General features: G+C 42.3%; 1 protein-coding gene and 1 long non-coding RNA gene across 4 annotated transcripts in view; one reads left to right on the top strand and one right to left on the bottom strand.

Annotated features, from left to right (window-relative positions):
• The window catches only part of RAPGEF5 (Rap guanine nucleotide exchange factor 5), a 235,495-nt gene extending 217,163 nt beyond the window's left edge, over window positions 1-18,332 (top strand). For 2 of the 3 annotated variants that reach the window (XM_081536404.1, XM_081536403.1), the window contains exons 23-26: window positions 196-283; window positions 5,141-5,205; window positions 11,100-11,154; window positions 14,046-15,747. In XM_081536404.1, the coding sequence (XP_081392530.1) occupies window positions 196-283; window positions 5,141-5,205; window positions 11,100-11,154; window positions 14,046-14,161 (324 nt within the window). In that variant the 3' untranslated portion in view covers window positions 14,162-15,747. Of the gene's footprint in view, window positions 1-195; window positions 284-5,140; window positions 5,206-11,099; window positions 11,155-14,042; window positions 15,748-17,925 lie in introns of those variants that run through there. The other variant, XM_081536402.1, reaches the window with a different exon arrangement.
• Window positions 6,970-11,161, bottom strand: LOC145524364 (uncharacterized). Its single transcript, XR_014067441.1, has 2 exons — window positions 8,420-11,161; window positions 6,970-7,264 (listed from the first exon to the last, which is right to left on the bottom strand). It is a non-coding gene; the product is annotated as an uncharacterized LOC145524364 (long non-coding RNA).
• Window positions 18,333-18,607: the final 275 nt, after the last annotated feature.

The raw sequence follows: 18,607 nt of genomic DNA, 5'->3' as shown, positions 1-18,607 counted from the left end.
CTTTCATTCATTGCCTAGATTTCCTGCCCTAATTTAGTGAGTTTATTCTCCTAGGAAACCTTTATCTACTTTGTTCTTAGGAAGAACCACTCTATATCTAAATCATGTTCAAATTGTAACAGGGAAAGTAGATTTAGAATTGTTTCTATAGCACATTGATTTTTCTTTCTCTTTGTAATCTGCTTGGTTCGGCAGGATCCATCCCTGAATCACAAAGCCTACCGAGACGCATTCAAGAAAATGAAGCCGCCCAAAATCCCCTTCATGCCCTTACTGCTTAAAGGTAACAGTTATCTCTCTTTTATGCTATGTAATTCCATCTTCCAGAAATTTATCACTGACTATGGAGAGCAAGGAAAGGAATCTCAGTTTATTTCTTTGAAGTATTTTTGTCATTCCGACCTAACTGTTGGCTTGTGACTGTTTTTTACATGTCTGCTTCTTTCTGAGACACCTTTAAAATGCTTAATTGTTCTTAAGCAGACATCAAAGTATTTTCACTCAACTCACAAAACTTGGTGCTGGAACTGTTTGTGTTTTTGCTTTATTCTGCTGCTAAGCCTTGTCTTATCTGAGTCTGCAGTCCACTTAACTCAACCAAGAATAAGGCTGGCATGAAGAATCCTAGTGGTGATCAGTTATCTTCTTTGTTTGCAACCTAAATTTCAGAGATTCAGCCCATGGCCTGCTGCTGTGTGAGAAAAACCTTCAGTCAACACAAGCAGTGTAAAAAGTTTTGGTTGAGAATGTACTTTCTTCTTTCCAGGAGTGAATCCAGTTGGGACAGTATGTGATAGCTGCAAGTTAGTCGACTAACTTCTCTTCTATAGAGCAGCAGATCAGTCATCATGAAACATGTTAGTTAAACTTATTAATGAGATCTCAACCGTCTCTTTCAAACCAAGGGGATTAGTGAAAGGGAAGTTTGTTTTCATCTGGCCCATGCTTCTGACATTTAATAGACATCCCATCTGTATGCTTTCCAGGGCAAGGGATTTGGTCATTTCTCTTGGTCTTCCTTTGATTCTTTTCAGGGGATTTTATGGGAGTACTCTTTTATACTGCTTGCACTCTTCAGAGGCTTATACATTCTGCTGGGTCAGGCCCCAGCGCCTACACTCATAAGTGTGGTGGAATTGTCTGGAAAATGAAGCACCTGGGAACTGGTTGGCCGGGCCGTATCCTCTGCTGCCTCCCCTCGTCACCAGTCCCACTGGCAGTAAAGCCGAAAATAAACCTTTTCAGCTTCTCCTGAGAACAGGCAGAGCTTGGAGAGCTTTTGAGTTGCTGTGCATTCCTGCAGCTGTTTATCTAGTCTTCATCTAGTATAAAGCAAGAATTTCTGTGAAACAGTAATATATTAGGACAATTAGGACAATGAAGCACATGGAATGCTTCACTCAAGCTCAAAAGATTCTGAGAACTGTAAATGGATGAAATAAGGAGAGATTGTAACGCCAGAGTAACGACTTTAAAAAGTTCATTTGATTCTTCATTTTTGTTTCTAAGATAAGTTTATTCAGGCTTGTGATTTTTATTTAAAATAAAACACCAGCTGGAGAGTGGGATTGGGGGCATGTGGGAAGTAAAACTTAGAATCATGTAGACACAAATAGGAAAAATAGGAAAGGAAGACAGAGCTGGGAAAGGAATTGATTTTAGAAAGACAAAATTTTGAAACAATAGATGTTTTTAAGGTGATGAGCAAATAGTCAACATTGTCCCTTTAATTTAAATGTGAGCTGAGCTTTCTGCCATTTAGTAGTGGGTTTTCCCCCCAAATATTCAATGCAATCAGGTGCCTCACACTTATGTCTTAGCTTGGATGCAATTTTCTGCTCTACTGAGTTTATCTAGACCTCTTTGTCAACAGCAAAACAAATTTCTCTTTTTTCTACTGAAAATACATTGTCTCATTCATTCCAGCAAATTAAACTTTTGCCCCCTTTTTTTTTTCACTAGAAGCTCTTGAGTTTTAAAAACAAGCTCACTTGTTTTTCCTTTATCTTAATTTTTGTCGTTATAAAAATAAATAATATTGGTACTCTATTGCATTTAAAGTTACTATTTTTGCCTGAAATAATTTCAAAAGGGAAAATAGGATGATGCTTTAAATATGTATGTATCACATCTGTGGTAAGACATTTTGGAAAACATATGCAACATTATTTCTTAGCTTTAGTAACTGCAAAATTATTTTAAAATTTGCGGTAAACTACTTTAGAACAAGCAACTTTTTCATGAAAATTTCCAAGCCCTCTTCTCTTGTGCCTCTTGCTTTGGATTGCTTTTGTTTAGAGAAACTCCTTGGGTATTAGGAAGGATTTGGGCTCTCATGTTTCATTTTTTGAGATAGTCAGTTCCCAATAGCATGCAGGTTATCAAAGTAAGCATATAACCTAAAAATGCTTCCAGCTATCAGCTTTTCTGTTTGCCTATGAATTTCTTACTTCTGATTCACTTTCCCCCTACTGTGGAGTCCAGTTCAGAAAGTAGTGAACAGGAAACCCTGAGTAAGTGTTGAAGAAAGGTTCCAGCTGAGTTAAAGGTCAAAAGCAGTTAAATAATCTATGTCATGGTGTTAGGGGAGATGGTAATCCTTCCAGTAGAGTGAATAGTCAACCGGTGTCTGAAGTTAAACTGAGGTTGTGTCTGTATCTTCAAGGGCAGATTGTTATTGCAGATTTGTGGGGTTGTGTAAATAAAAGGAAGATTGAGGTGCTTCCATGTTTTTTCCTTCTTTTTCACTTGCCATCTCTTCAAATGGACTTATTTCAGCCCCAGTCCTGTTATATAAAATGTTAGGAACATGTTTGGGTGTTTCCAGATAAAGGGATCTGGCAGGTACTCATTTCTGGCACTGCACTTGGTGGGTACCCTCAACTGCTTCACAGCCCACCCATGACTTAGGTTGTGAGACTCCAGTTTTTGAGTTCAACCACCTATTGGTTTCTCTCTCTCACACCTTCCTAATCACAAACTTTCAGTCACCTGCATCAAAACCTATAGCCATTTTGACTCCCTTTCTGCTGGGCAGCAGCCCCTCTTCTCTCCCTACCTGGCCAGACATACCTTCCCTGCATCATCCTCATGCCAGCATCAGCCTGCCAGCCCCCACCTCAGTAGAGCCTCCTTCCTCATGTGCTGACCTCGAGGACAAGTCCTTGAGAGCTGGGGATAAGCAAGACCGCCCAGGGAGAGGAGAGGGAAGAGACAGAATGAGTGACAAAGGAAACAGTAAAATTTGCAGAGGCCCCCACATCCAGTGAATTCAGCAAATTGGCTGGAATAGATGATAAGAAACGTCTAAGTCCTTCCAAGTACCAGAGAGGCACAGTGGTGAGAGGAAGCAGGCCGCCTGGGCTCGGGTCCTGGCTCCGAGATGTAGAGCTGTGGTCGTGAGCCAGCTGTGCTCCATCTGTCTTTGGACTGATGTTTCTTCACATTCTTTCCTGCTAAACTTTACCTTATAATCTTTTGTGAGTATTAAATGAGTTAGTGCCATCTCTGACACTGATGGTAAATATAAGCTGTGTTATGATCCTCATCTTTGGGAACATAGGGTGGGGATGACAAGCCTTGGAACACTGGGGAAGTGGTCCAAGAACTCTGACGGGGCATTTTTAACCTGAATTCTCTGGAAGTGAGAAGGTACCAGGCTCCTAGGTGGTGTTTAAGGTAAATAGTGTGCACACAGTGCTTTGCTTGCTGTACAGAAAGAAGACGAGTTAACTGTGTTGGCTGCTCTTTCTCTAAATATTGTGTCAGAGATAAAAAGCTTGCAATTCTATTCTGAAAGCAACACAGTGAAAGATAATAAAATAACCAGAGAGCTCGTCAGATGACTGTGTAATGGTGAATTGTTTTCTTGCTCAGACATCAGTTTTAAAAAAACAAAGAAAAGAAAGAAAAAAGCTTAGGAAAACCTTGCAGTTCGGTGGGGTGGAAGCTGTGTCTAAAGGATGCCTTGAGAAAAGGGTTGTATCCGTGCATTGTGTGACTAGTGTCGCCCCCTGGTGGCCAGTTAAAGCTCAGCGGCTAAGTGTGTTGCAGGCCGATTTCCCAAGCACCTGCCTCGCAATTACCCCACAGGGACCAGCAGAATTAGAGTCTTGACTAAATGCAAATACTTTCCCTTTCTATTTAGAGGAATTTTAATCTGTTCATTACCCTCTTTTATATCATGTTATTTGAAGAAGATCTTTGAAAATGGTTTTCATTTGGTTTGCCCTCCATATCTGTGATATAACATGATTATTTGCACATTCTTTAAATTGTGGTATATTTCTTACTTTGATTCTTGCCTGTGAGGATTCCCTAATGTTCAGTTACTCACCCTCTGGTTTGAGTTTTTCTAAGTCACCCCCCTTTTGGAGCTTTAGCTGCTGTCACTGTCGCTAGTCTCCATCTTTTGAAGAAGCATTCCTGTGATTTTTGCAGCCAAAGGCAGATTTTTATTTGAATGTCTCCTGTCACTTCAAATGCAGTGAGGCGCAAATCAAACGTCACATTCCCTTCCTCTGACAATGCACCTTCATCCTACCTTCCTTACATTGTTTTCATCAGTGATGCTTGCTTTCCAGTGGTTGAATAGGCCCAGAAACTTCGCCATTTCTAACCCGTCCCTTTCCTCACTCACTTTGGATAACCACACCAGCCCTGGTTTCTAGAACCAGAAATCTAAGTTTAAACATCCACATCTAAACCTTGATGTTTTAAGTAACGCAGACCCCATTCACTTTACCAGGGATTGTTCAAAAGCAAACACATAAATATTAAAATAATTTTTGTTTCTGGGTATTCAGTTCTTTTCTGCTCACTGTTCTGGCCTAAAAACATAATGGACCAGTTAAGTTATAGAATAGTGTTAGCTTATGTTAAGTGGGTTGAAGTCAAAGCCTACAATGTAAGAGCAAGATACACACTTGTATGAATGCTATAATGCTTTCTCCCCACACACATAAATTATGCCCTCTCACATTGCATCCTGTACAGATTCAGTTCCAAGTTGCCTGGTCTAATGTGTGAAATAATCTGTAACGTTTAAGAAAAATTAATAAGCTGCACTGCATCTACACCTCTCCAGTCCTGACTCATGACCTATTCCTAATGGTACATGCATCTTCTTTTTAATTTTCAGATGTAACGTTTATTCATGAGGGAAATAAAACATTTCTGGATAATCTTGTCAACTTTGAAAAACTGGTATGTAAAATTTCACTATTTCTCTTTTTACCCACTGTAAGGGAGACGCATACTTTCCTTGCTCTGAGAGACGACATTCTCTACTGAACTGGTGGTGATTTATTTGCTGCATGTTATGCACTGTCAATAAAATGCATCCCAATTAAAAAGAAGTGAAGTGTGCTGCCAAGGGTTTGAGAGCCAAGTATGAACATCTGCTTTTTATTTTTGAAAATGGAACTTCATTAGATTAACATCAGTGGGTGAGTGTGTGTATCTAAACTAGAACTAAAGTGGTAAGGTTCCTGTCAGCAGGAATTCACACTTGTAAGTTTCAGCCTTGTGGCTTTAAAGGCGTCTCCCTGTGTCTTGGCATGCCCTGCTCCTCCCCCTGGGGAGGTATGTCCTTCATGGATATGAAGGTGGAATTTGTCAGGTCTGCCTGGGACAAGAAGTACCACCTATTTATCAGCCTGTGGGCAGGTGGTGCCACTATGTGAGACCACCTCATGCAAAGGGAGAAAGTGAGCTTGTGAGAAGGGGGTCCCCAGCCAGCCCCTTACACATTCCTGAAATGCCTCTTCATGGACATTCCTGGGTGCTCTGTCATGCAGTAGGCTCCTCCTAGCCTTTCTCACCAGCTGAGGGCAGAGGCGGAGTTGCCTGTAAGGGCTGAGCAACTGTGAAATAGGACTGCTCCAAGGAGACCCTGTTGACTACAAGAATGGATTTGTTTGTCAGATGAACTTTCGTGTCAGAGATGAGCCTGCCATGCATGATTAAAGATGATATCATTGACCCCTGTCCATAGACCCTGACCTTTGAGTGACCTTTTTAGTAATGGTAATGGATTCGTGTGAACTCTCTCAGGAATGGGCCCCTGGTTCCCTGTGAGACCAGGTCAGGCATTTGAGAGAAGGTTGAGTGAGTTGGGGGGCCATAGACCATAACCAAAGAACAGTACCCACTGATGAGTCCAAACAAGGTTTAGCCTCTGACCTTTGCCTCCTAGGTGCCCAGCTCTAATTGTGAGGTTAACTCACTCACGCGGGAGGAGATGGCAGGGTGTCAGTGCAGGCAGGTCTTGTACAACCTGAAAACCCAAGCAGCTGGGATCTGGAAGATTGACATCTTAGGGTATCTTGCCATAGCTCTATTTTAATAATTTGAGGATGATTGCTTTCGGAGAAGGCAATGGCACCCCACTCCAGTACTCTTGCCTGGAAAATCCCATGGACGGAGGAGCCTCGTAGGCTACAGTCCATGGGGTCGCGAAGAGTCGGACACGACTGAGCGACTTCACTTTCACTTTTCCCTTTCATGCACTGGAGAAGGAAATGGCAACCCACTCCAGTATTCTTGCCTGGAGAATCCTAGGGACGGGGAGCCTGGTGGGCTTCCGTCTATGGGGTCGCACAGAGTCGGACACGACTGAAGTGACTTAGCAGCAGCAGCTTTCTGGGTAGTTAGTTTTTAAGTGGACACGTCCATAACTTTTCAAGTCTCTCCCGACACTATGTACTTTGGAATTGAGCTCAGTTATTTTAGATACTTCAGTCAAACCAGCGCAGCCTGAAATAGATATTTAAAGTATTGAGTTTTCTTGTATTAAAAGTATTATTCCTGTATTAAAAATGTTATTTTTTAGAGATTTGTTCTGTGTCACCCAGTAATGTTCTGAAGATCCCAGGGCCTATTTGTGGCCTTAGACCGTAGGCACCAACATGCTAGCCTGTTGGCAGGTTATGTCCAGTGTTTGATATTAATGAAGTGACCACGGGAGTATGAAGCTGCTGGTCAATATTTATTTCAAATCTTGGCCAACACCTCTGCTTAAGAATGCCAGATAAGCTTTGGTGAACGTGTGTGAAGATGAGGGACGAGGTGTGAAACACCAAGTGGAGATTCCTCTGAAGGCCTCGTACCCTTCACCCTGAGTAACCCATAGGGAACACGGAGAGCAGGAGGTACTCGGTGTACGCTGAGCGTTGTCCGTTGTGAAAGGTAGGCAGGTGGTTGACCTTCTTGCCAAAGGGAACCAGTGACTCAAGTTCATTGTGTCATTTCTTCTCAGATGGATCTATCCAAGTGAGAGAACAATTTGAAAAATGCACAAATTGGAAAGAGCAGTGGAAAGCTTCCTGCACTCTCTCTATTTCATTCTGACCAGCATCTCTGGTCTTCCCTGGCTTTTTCCAGTAGAAGCTTTTTAATGCCAACCAACATAGTCTAAGGTCTTGCTTTCACAGAGACATGACTTCAGACTGCCCATAGGAACTGAGATGAACTCTGACTAACTACTTCTCTTAGGGTCAATAACTGTATGTATCCTTAATATTTTAATAAAGCTTAATGAAATAACGAAGTATAAACAGGTAATCTTTCATTTTAAATTTTAAATTTTTGAAGGGAACTCTTACTAAAAAGGTGGCTAGAAGATAAGCGCAGTTTTACATGTGTGCAGCAGGCCCTTGGCACACAGCGCACCCGTCATGTACTCGCTAGCATGTCATTTCTAAAGGGAGCAGATTTTGTAGCGTCACCGAGTTCCTGGTCCTCAAAGCAGATGGCACTTAAGATACAGCATGCCCCATGCTGACCCCCTCCTTGCACAGAGAATTCAGGGTGAAGTCAGAATTTTTTTCTGGAAGAACAAAACACTATTTTACATTGTATAAAGCCCTATGTTATACTTGGAGGCCAGAGAGTGAAACTGAATTTCCTACTAGAGTCAGGAGTTTCAACATGTTTCTTAGCAAAAGACAGGGTTTCACTTAAGCTAAAATAGCATCATCTTTCACAATAATGAACCAGTAGACCCTAACTGGATTAACTTGTGGGAAGCCAATTCCTCATGATGGATATTAGCCAGCGAGCAGATAATTCAGTGTATTATCTTTATCAGGCTGATCCTGGCCAACACATTAGGTCAGAGAACAGAGAAGGCTCAGAAGTACTTCATTGGAAGTAATAAGTTTTCTATTGTTCCCCTCGCTGCCTCAGCAGCTCCAAATGTATCAGCCTCAAACCATTAAATAATAAAGAAAAAAATACATTCTTCTATATTTCTCTTTATCCCTCAATGTTAAGAACATCATCCTTTATCATAGCTCCTCCCTCCCGCTTCGGAAAACCTGAAGATGAGATCTGGGCTCAGGTTGCAGTGCTGCCCTGAGTACCAGCCTTGCATCAGCTGTGCACATGGCACATAATAGAGATCAAGGTGACGCCATACCTTACAACAGCGAGAGGATCATCCTGGGAATAGTGGAAGAATTGGGGGAAGGAAATTTAACAATCCATTCACAGACATGAGTCAGGTCTCGTTTCCTTTACAGTTGTAACTCGGGCTGCTGCTGTAATCACTGTCCTATTTAATTTTTTCACTATTGAGTAGAAATACAATAGAAATGCAGCCCATGAGAACAATTTAATAAGTAGGTCATATTCAAATAATGTTTCTGGAGGTCTGCTGAATTTTAAGTAATTGTTTTAGTGTCAACATTATTATGTTAGCCATAATTTGTTGAGGGTTTGCTGCCTATAGATTACCCTGTGTTGTGTGTGTAGGCAGTACATGAAAAATGATGGCCCAAGGTCCCAACTGCCATGTATAAAATAAATACTATATATAGATATATTGTACAACACAGATGCATATAGCCAATATTTTATAATAACTTTAGATGGAATATAATCTATAAAAATCAAAATTTTATCACTGTGTTGTACACCTAAAACTATTATAATGCTGTAAATCAACTATATTTCAATTATTAAGAAAAAGTTGATACTCATTTAGGAAGGTTTGGAGGACCAGATTATGAATAATGTTGATTCTGGAATTACAGGGTGATATTTGAATTTTGTATGAAACAGAGTATGGAGTCACTGTAGACTTGCAGAGGACTGGAACAGGATGACAGGTGTTTGGAGATTATTCTGCCAAGTGCACAGGAAGAAGTGTAATGGAGATCGGTCTTGTCCTAAATGCTGTCTTTCCTTTACCATGGAAAATTGACTATGGTAGAGAGAGCTGGAAGACAGTGCAGGTACACAAGTATGAGACGAGGGGTCTTGTCAACAGGAAGGAGCTGCAAGCTTAAGAAACCTTTTCCTAGAGATGAAAAGAACTTTAGGGAACTTTAGAAATCAAAGCAGAAAACTGGAGACTATGAAAGGGAATGTAAATAATAAGCAGGGAACAGTCTCTGTAAAGATATTGATGTTTTACAAAATGTTCATTTTTCATAAACATCCCCTTTCCTATCACCATTTGAGTTTCTTGAGTCTTTGATTCCACAAAATTCCTGCATCTGTTCAGCAGGTGTGTGTGAGGCTACGTATGTGCTATGTGGTAGGTGCTGGGTCCGCAAGGCCCTCTTGGGGTAGCTGGTCTAGAGGAGAAAAGTCTCACCCTGATCACATCACAAGGCCAGTAAACGCTGTACACGGAGCAGTGGAGGGTTGAGAATGTAGCCTCCCGAGTCCCGAAGGGAGACCTCAGAACGACTTCATGGGGAGGAGGGGAAACATCTGAAGTGAAGGCATAAGCAAATGTGGACAGGTAGGTTGAGGTTGGACATGCTGCATTTTTTTTTAATATATTACTTTTAAAATATTCGTTTTATTCTTTTATTTGAGGTATAGTTGGTATATAATAGTATATAAGTTATAGGTGTACAACTTTGTGATTCATAATTTTTAAACGTTCTACCCCATTTATAGTTATTATAAAATATTGGCCATGTTCTCTGTGTTGTACTATATCCTTGTAGTTTATTTATTTTATGTGTAATAATTTGTACTCCTTAATCCCCTTGCCCTATCTTGCCTCTCCCTCCTTCCCCTCCCAACTGGTAACCAATCACTAGTTTACTCTCTATTTCTGTGAATCTGTTCTATTTTGTTATATTCACTCTTTTTTAGACTCCATGTATAAGTCATATCATATAGTGTTTGTCTTTGTCTGACTTATTGAACTTAGTATAATACCCTCCAAATCCATCCATATTGTTGCAGATGACAAAATTCCATTTTTTTTTAATGTCTGAGTTGTATTCCATTGTATGTATGTATATATGTCACATCTTCTTTATCCACTCACCAGCTGATGGACACTTAGGTTGCTTCCTTATCTTGGCACCTGTGAATAATGCTTCTGTGAAAGTTGGGGTGCATATGTCTTTTTGAATTAGTATTCATTTTCTTCAGATATAGACCCAGGAGTGAAATTGCTGGATATGATAGTTGTGTTTTTAGTTTTTGGAGGAACCTCCATACTGTTTTCCATAGCGGCTGCCCCAGTTTACATTCCCACCCACAGTGTGCAAGGGCTCCCTTTTTTCATGTCCTCAGCAACATTTGTGGTCTTTATGTTAGCCATTCTGACAGGTGCGAGGTAATGTCTCCTTGCGGTTTTGATTTACATTTCTCTGATGATTAACAGTGTTGGAACATCTTTTCATATGCTGTTAGCCATCTGTATGTCATCCTTGGAAAAATGTCTGTTCAGGTCGTCTGCTCGTTTTTTAATTGGGTTGTCTGTTTTCTTGATGTTGAGTTATATGAGCTCTTTATATATTTTTCATATTAACTCCTTATCAGTCATAGTATTTACAGGTATTTTCTCATGTTAAGTAGGTTGTTTTGTGCTGTGTTCTTTACAGTATGTTTTTCCAAGTCTTGGTTAGAATCTGCACAACTGGGGTTGAGAGCCACTATTTCCGCATGCAAGGTCTGCATATTCTTCTGTAATCCAAACTCAGTATACTCAATTAAAGCTGGGTCTAGCACCAAATACAGCTCTTCTGTTTACATCCAATGGTGTTAGACTACTCAGTCCTGCAGCACTGCTACTTTAGCGACACCTGAAATGACCCTTCCACTGATGTGTTTCTTCTCCTGCCTTTCAGCATATGATCGCCGACACTGTCCGAACCCTGAGACACTGCAGGACTAACCAGTTTGGTGAGTCGTTGAAGGTGGTTACGGCATGTTCATTTATCATACATTGGTACAGACTGGCCATTTCACAAGTATTTGGTGGTAGGAAATTTCAACAGGTGGTAAAATATAATATTCACATCATATGCATGTATTGTATTCTCTCTGTTTCATAACTGCATGTTTGGGATGGAGAGTAAGAGAAGAAATGGCAGCTCTTCATCCTGCCCCAGCAGCAGGTTTTCACTGTACAGCGTGACTTACAACTATCAGAAGCTCCCACTCCACCACCCGCCCCCGAAAGTCTTGTTTGCTCATCCTCTGGCTCAGAATGACCTGTGGGTTTATGAGGGGTGACTCTGTCCTTCACCTCCTTGCCTGGAGCCTTCCTGGAATAGGAATATAGTTTGTAAAAGTGCCCAAAGCAGTCTTCCAGAATCTTTTCTCCTCTCCAGTGAAAACTTCCTGTCTGGAGTTTCCTTTCACTGAAAAAGTGTTTTTCTGAGCACTTGTGTAGACTCCCCACTGAGACTAATGTATGTAGGAATATTTGTTTCTTTTTAAGTTTCAGGAGTATTTACACTATGTTTAAATAATGTTAAGACATTTCAGGAAGGAAGGAAATCGGAATGTATTGAGTTCAGGGAGCTTTCACATGGGCAGTGGAATCCTGACCCCAGGGCTGGTGAATGGAGGTTATTGACTCTGTGGATGCAGAACAGAAGACCCTGGCTCCGAGAGGCTGACTCACTCGGCCGTTCCTCAGACCGCCTGTCTGGTACCCTATCCTTCACCTTGCACAGACTTTAGAGATAAAAAGGCAGTTTATTTTTTTTAAAGACAGAGTTCATACTTATAAATCAATCAGAAGTGACCACTAAGCAAAACCTAACTTTAAGTAATACATACTCATTGTAAATCAATGTTTTTCAACAATACAGAATTATAAAGTAGAACAATCAAAGTCCTACTTCCTAAGGAAAATATTGCTAACAGTTTGGTACATATTCCTTAAGAATTTTCTTTCTGTTGCCAGTCTTGAGTAGCTTTATTGTCCTCCAGCAAAGCAGCTGAACTTCTGTGTGAATTACAAAATTTCTACTTGAAAGAGAGAATTATAAATACAGGACCTAATCTTCTAAATGTTCACATCAGCAAATACTATTTGATACATGCTTATATAATTCTCCATTAACTACTCAAGTATAATGCAGTTTCAATAGAAATAGTTAAGAACATTGTCATGGAGATTCATTCAAATGTATAAGCATAATATTGCTGATGAGTAAAGGATTTGCGTTTCTTTCACCCTCCTTTGCTTCCCATGCATTTATGGGTTCTCAGCAAATTCTGGGACCTCAGTCTCACTTGCCAAGGGCTTCTGGTCTATGTACACTGCACATGTGGGCAGGAGGGTTAGAGCGGTATGGCTGGCCTTGACCTTGACGTCAACCTCCCATCACCAGAGGATAAGTCTGCAGGGCACAAAGCAAAAGAGAAATTTAAATGACCATCGGGCCATTTTGGGTTTTGTATTTACCTATCTTTAAAAGTCAAGTTTGGAACTGAATTACCTAAATTCATTTTGACAGTTTATATAGGCAGGGTTAACCAACGTCAGCACTTGGAAAGCCGCTTTGAATTAGAGTGCCCTGCAAGGGTCACGCATCAGGGTTGGAAGCATTCTTCTTGCTATCTTTTTAAGACTGGAAAGTTAACAACAAAATTATATTGGGAGCATCATGTTTTCTAAACCAAACAAGGAGGATGGTAAAAACTTAACTCTTGGTGCTTTTACTTGGTGAACCAGAAAGCTTTGTTTCTATTAAACCTAAGGACAAGCCATCCATAATATACACACCATAAGTTATTTCCTTAGAAAACATATTTGTCACAGAGGAGGGGAAAAATGGGTTTTCCCCAAGAAAAAAAATTTCTGCATTAGAATGCTCAGCTTCTTGAGGGCCTTTTCCTTCTGCTCAAGCTGAACTCACCCCCTGCTTCTCTATCTGAAACCCCATGGATCATGGAGGCTCACAGTTACCTTGTCTCTCTAGAATGTAGCTCAGCCCATCTCCACAGGCCATGAGGGGGTTTTTGTTTGTTTGTTTTTGACTACGGGAAGTGGGCCTGCTCCATTGTCCAGGCTACTTTATCTCTGGTTCCTTATCACAGCTGCCAGCAGCATGGCATGCGGGGTTCACAGTGCGCCAGAGCCTCTTGTGGCCCTTTGTCTGCTGGGCGTTTGGGAGTAGGAACCCCCTTGCCTTGTCTTTAGCTGGGCAAATGTCAGCCCATCCACACACTTCCTAAACCTGCTTTGCCTATTAACCAGACCTTCAGTTCAATTCAGCAATGTTTGTTCACTTGGTTGCTCCCTTAAATCCTGCACCCCCCCCAAAAAAAAGACACCAAAAGATTATATGAAATACTTAAAAAAAAAAAAACCTATTGTGTCCATGCAGTCACCAGGTTAGCAGTGATTTCTGATAGTTCCAGCCTATGATACAAGAGCCTGTGAAGGCCATTTAGTGGGGGGCCAAGATCATGGACCTGGGGCCTGGTGGTCTGGGCTCCAGTCCTGTTCTGCCACTCACCTGCCATGTCTGTGCTGTTTCCCGTTTTGGGGAGAGGATCATAACAACCACTAAATACTCTATCATGTGAGGAGACATCGCTCTATCAGTGTTGGTAAAACATATATCTTGCCAGTCTTATCACCTCACCTGAGGAATCTAGTCTGAGCCCAGAAAGCGTCTATGTGATTAGAAAACAGACATCTCTTCTGGGACTATGACAAATGAGGGTCAGCCTTCTGGAGTTACACTGCATCTTCATGCAGGGTTTTACTGGTATTTAGAAATAGCTTACTGCTCTCATGAGATTGACTTTTTTCCCCTTCCCCAACATAGGAGGTGACATATCTCCAAAAGAACACCCAGAGTTAAAGTCCTACGTGCATCACCTGTACGTCATTGACAGCCAGCAAGCCCTGTTCGAGCTCTCACACAGGATCGAGCCACGGGTATGAGCCCCACCGCGCACTGCCTCACCTCCCCCAGAACCGCAGCCCTGGAGCCACGGGGATGGCAGTGCCAAGCGTGTTATGTTCCTGCGAGAAAAGCTGCTGAGTTTTATCAGCGTATCACAATAAGACGCACACAGCAAAGCCAGCCAGAGCGTGCTCAGGAAGTGATGTCAGCCACCTGAGTTGGGGAGAGGCTGCTATCGAAAGGAGACGGCAGAAGAGGAGGCAGAAACTTTCTCGAAATGATAAGTCTGGCTTTTTAGGATCACCGGGTTGAGCCAATCCATTGTTCACTTTGCGACATGCCAGCGTCAAGGCAAGAGGCCGCCCGTGTCATACGGTGACCAGACAGCTCAGTTAGAGTGCAGAGGAGCCAGGGGGGAGCTTACTTGTCCTGGCAGTAGATGGCTGTTTATAGGCCGTCAGAGTAGGAGCTCGTTTGAACACTCAAAGATGGTGATGGCATCTCTAGGTTTCTATGGAGATGGACTGGTCTCCATCGTTACAAACTATGACATCCCCAAAAGCTACTTGTGTCTAAGGAGGCAGTGAGCACTGGCAGCTGCCACCCCTGCTCTAATCTCCAGAAGAGAAATGTCGAGGCATGCATTTCTTAGCAGCTCAGTCACTTAGTGCTGTATGCTTGCGGGTAAAATTCATTTCTGCACAACTTGATTTACAGCTGTAAGTGAGTTAGACTAAGTTGCTTTGCCAATACGGAAAAATAGTCATCTTTAAGAAACTGACTCACTGTTTACTTTCTGGGGATTTTCTTTACATGTGCAGGCAGGCTCTCATCTCTCCTCGAGTACAGTACGATTTTTGACAAAAGCACAGTGCCTGCCACGTCGCGGCCACTCTGTAACTTTCTGGGGGTGACAGAGTCACAGAAGTCCATCATCTTGCACCTTGTGTTCTCACGCCTCGGCCACCTCGTGCCTACACTCTGGAATGAGAACAACCAGTATAGGGGGTCTACGTGGGATTTGATGTGTGGAGCGCTTAGCGCTCCCTGGAGAAGAAGAAGGGATATAAAATAGTGGCAATGGCCTGTCTTTCAGCAGATGAAAAGAGCCCCCAGAGATCCAAATATCTGATTTATGTTGGACACTTAGAAGTCCTGTAGCCCACCTCCCAACCAAGGCAGGGGGCCTTTCTATAATTTGCCTCTTTTTTCTTCTCAAAGTCTCAGAGTCTTTTAGATCTCTTTTTATTTCCATTTTTAGAGATTGGGGCTCCTACAGTAAATAAGACCTCTGGCTGTTCTCACGAACTGGTTTGCCTCAGCCTTCAAATGAACAAAAAAAAACCTGTGGGAAACAATATTGAAATCCATCCCTGCCAGCCAGATCCTTGTCACTTTGCTTAAATACAAAGTTCCTGCTTCCCACATTAGGTCCATTCATTTCCACACGTGTGACCCTGGCGCCCCTCTCGCCAGCCCTGCCAGCTCCTCTCCTCGGTGCCTGTACAGAGCCTCTTCCTCTCCTCTCATCAGCACCTCATTACTGAGATGCATCCAGTGCTTTCAGACACCTTCATAGCAGCTCTGTTCCCTGGGCTTGGCAACCACGCTGACCTGGAGAGATCACTCGAAAGAACCACTTGGAGCAAATTTGGGGAGGACTTTGAGAGTCTGTCCCATTGTGTCCTTCAGTCCTGAAAATGAACAGGGCTTGACAGAAAGGCACCGTCCAGGGCTGGTCCACTCAGAGAAATGCCCCAGGCAGCTGGGAATGGAATGAGACTCACTGGAAGAGATCAGAACCATCAGAACCAGGGAAAAGCGATTTCTCTCAAGGCTGATCAAACAGTGGAGAAGTGCTCCCCTTGGCGATTACTGGTGACTCTGTGGGCTGACAGCACCAGTGTGTGTTCTGGTCTTTATTCTTAGGGAGTAGCATTTAGCCATTCTGATCCTGTGAGGCTGTTTTGACATCATCTCTGTGTTTTAGAGTTTGAGTGATTATTTGCATTAGATTTATACTACTCCATCTAGAACTACTGCAGTTGCTCCAGTGGAGAGCTATTTCAACACAGCACCTGCTGCTTGGACCTCAGCTCAGATATGTGCATGGCCAAACAAATCCACATGTACATCAGGCCTGAACAGATTCTGAGGGTGTGTTCAGTTTACTGCCATGTGGTATGAGTGGAAACAGACTGGGGAGAGAACGGCACTTGCCTACTGTTTCCTCCAGTCATGCGGCTCACGTGGCTCTCAGGGCAGCAAAAGGAAAGGAGGATTTTGTTCTGTTTAGATGTGCTTTTCCATCCCCGTCTTCTGCAAGTCATAATCTCCAAATCTTCCTGAAATTTAACAGCAATCTCCAGAGGTTTCTCTGGCAGCAGGCCTCAGAAATTTCAGAAGCACCGAGAAGGCCTGAATCTGGAACTGAAGGATTCAAGGCAGGATCATGGGGACCAGATCAAGCTTAACATGAGACTCTTTCTAACAAGTCTGGAGTTGTCCCAGTGAACAGGCTGCACGGAATTTAAGCTGGGTCCCTGTTAATAGGGGTAGGTCATATTCCCTCACCAGGAAGATGTATAAGCTCCTTTCCAACTCTATTAGATTTTCACAGTTGGACAAAATCTCCGTTCACTCTGAAACATCTCATGTATCTGCAACCTTCACCAGCGAGGAGTGCATGGGCCCTTTTAAGAGGGTTCTTTTTGCTACAGCACAACTTTCAGACAGTCCTGTGGGTCTTTGGATTTGTCAGCATTCCAGCAAACCAGCCCTCTTTAGAAGTTAGCATAGGACAGTGTGCTCTGAAGTGTTAGTTGATCAGTCGTGTCTGACTCTTTGTGACCCCATGAACTGTAGCCCACCAGGCTCCTCTGTCCATGGGATTCTCCAGGCAAGAATACTGGAGTGGGTAGCGCCATTCCCTTCTCCAGGGGATCTTCCCAAACCAGGGGCTGAACCCAGGTCTCCTGCATTGCAGGCAGATTCTTGACCGTCTGAGCCACCAGGGAAGCCCCAGCAACAGTTTCCAATAGGCAAAATCATAACCATTCCAAAAATAATAAATTTTTTCATACACATTTGCAGATGATCCAAAGACTACAGTTTTTAAAATTCACTCTCTGTTACAATCTGTACAATTGCCGAATGGTTGTAGTGATACTTATTATCACCTGCATTTACTTTATTCTGATATCTCTGTAGAATAAATTTATTGTCTTAGACCCCTATCCATAAGCAAGTTGGGTAGAGCATACCTGAAATTCCGAGGCAAGAGGACAAAGTAAAAGCCCCCCCCCCTCAATTTGTGGGGAAAGGTGTACTCACCTCTACGTATGGAGAAACAGTAGTGTGAAAGAGAAGGTGTTGGTGGCTTTCAATCCCTGGAGCTCGGCCTTGACGGCTGCCCTGATCCCCGCCCTGTGGTTTTGTTGTAGTCATCGCTTACCACAGATCCCAAATGTCCGTGGATGGCACAGGGAATCCGAACCTCTCAGAAACTAGGGGCAGATCAGATCCACTGTGGTGGTCTAACGCGGAGGTTCTTTTAAATGCAGTCTAATGCGGAGTTTCTTTTAAATGCTTCAAAGACATGTCCTTAAAATTTCAGCCTGCTTATTAACCAGTGAGCCATTGTGCTTAGAACCAGTGCTGAAAAACGTTTTTTTAAAATTGCCAAAAAGTTAAATGAAAATGTACTATATAAAGCAAAGCTGTATATACTAAACATTTTTTAGCAGAGTACTATTTATTTGCATAGCCTATTTATTGTATTCGTATTACACTGTTATTAAAGACTGGGATGAAGTCAACCAGAAGCAAGGACTCTTGACTGCTGTGACCTTGTCAGCTTGCATTAACAGTTAGAAGATAGAAAACCTGCAATCAGGGCGCCTACCTAACTTCTCAGGGACTACACTTTGTAGTTTTCCACCATTAGAAGAGCTGGTAAATATGAAACACTTGTGGAATTACCAGAATTGCCATTAACAGTATTTTCTTTCTCATATCTCATGCTTTCTGCTTCTGTACATATGACTGTGCTGTGTATTTATCAAAGCTAGTAAGCAATAATTTATATGTAAAAATGGCCAAGCAATATAAGGTGAAAACTTATGTAAGTTACTGTTACCTTGTATTTTCAAGTGTTTTTTTTTTTAAAAACTGCTTTTCCAAATATAAGATTATGTTAAAGATACACTATTCACGCCTCAGAGCATCTTGCTTTGTGATGTTTGGGGACTGTATAGCCAGTGTTCTGGTACCATTTTATGATCAGATTGAAACTCAGGAATTGTTTACCCAGAGTGCACTACAGGTAGGTGAAGAGATTCTCATGTGGCCCGTGGAAGCCAAAATCATTTATGCAGTTATTGCAGAACCTAAACATGCTGTGTTGGAAATCACATCCTTTTCTGGGATGTGCAGAGTCCGACAACCCCCACCAGCACCTCACCCCACTCAAGTGGAACGGGGTG

Source organism: Giraffa tippelskirchi, chromosome 10 (assembly GCF_054371585.1).
Source record: "Giraffa tippelskirchi isolate mGirTip1 chromosome 10, T2T-mGirTip1v1.2.pri, whole genome shotgun sequence".
In the NCBI taxonomy this organism is placed as follows: domain Eukaryota; kingdom Metazoa; phylum Chordata; class Mammalia; order Artiodactyla; family Giraffidae; genus Giraffa; species Giraffa tippelskirchi.
The sequence above is the reverse complement of the archived record's forward strand: the minus strand, read 5'-3'. Positions and strand labels throughout refer to the sequence as shown.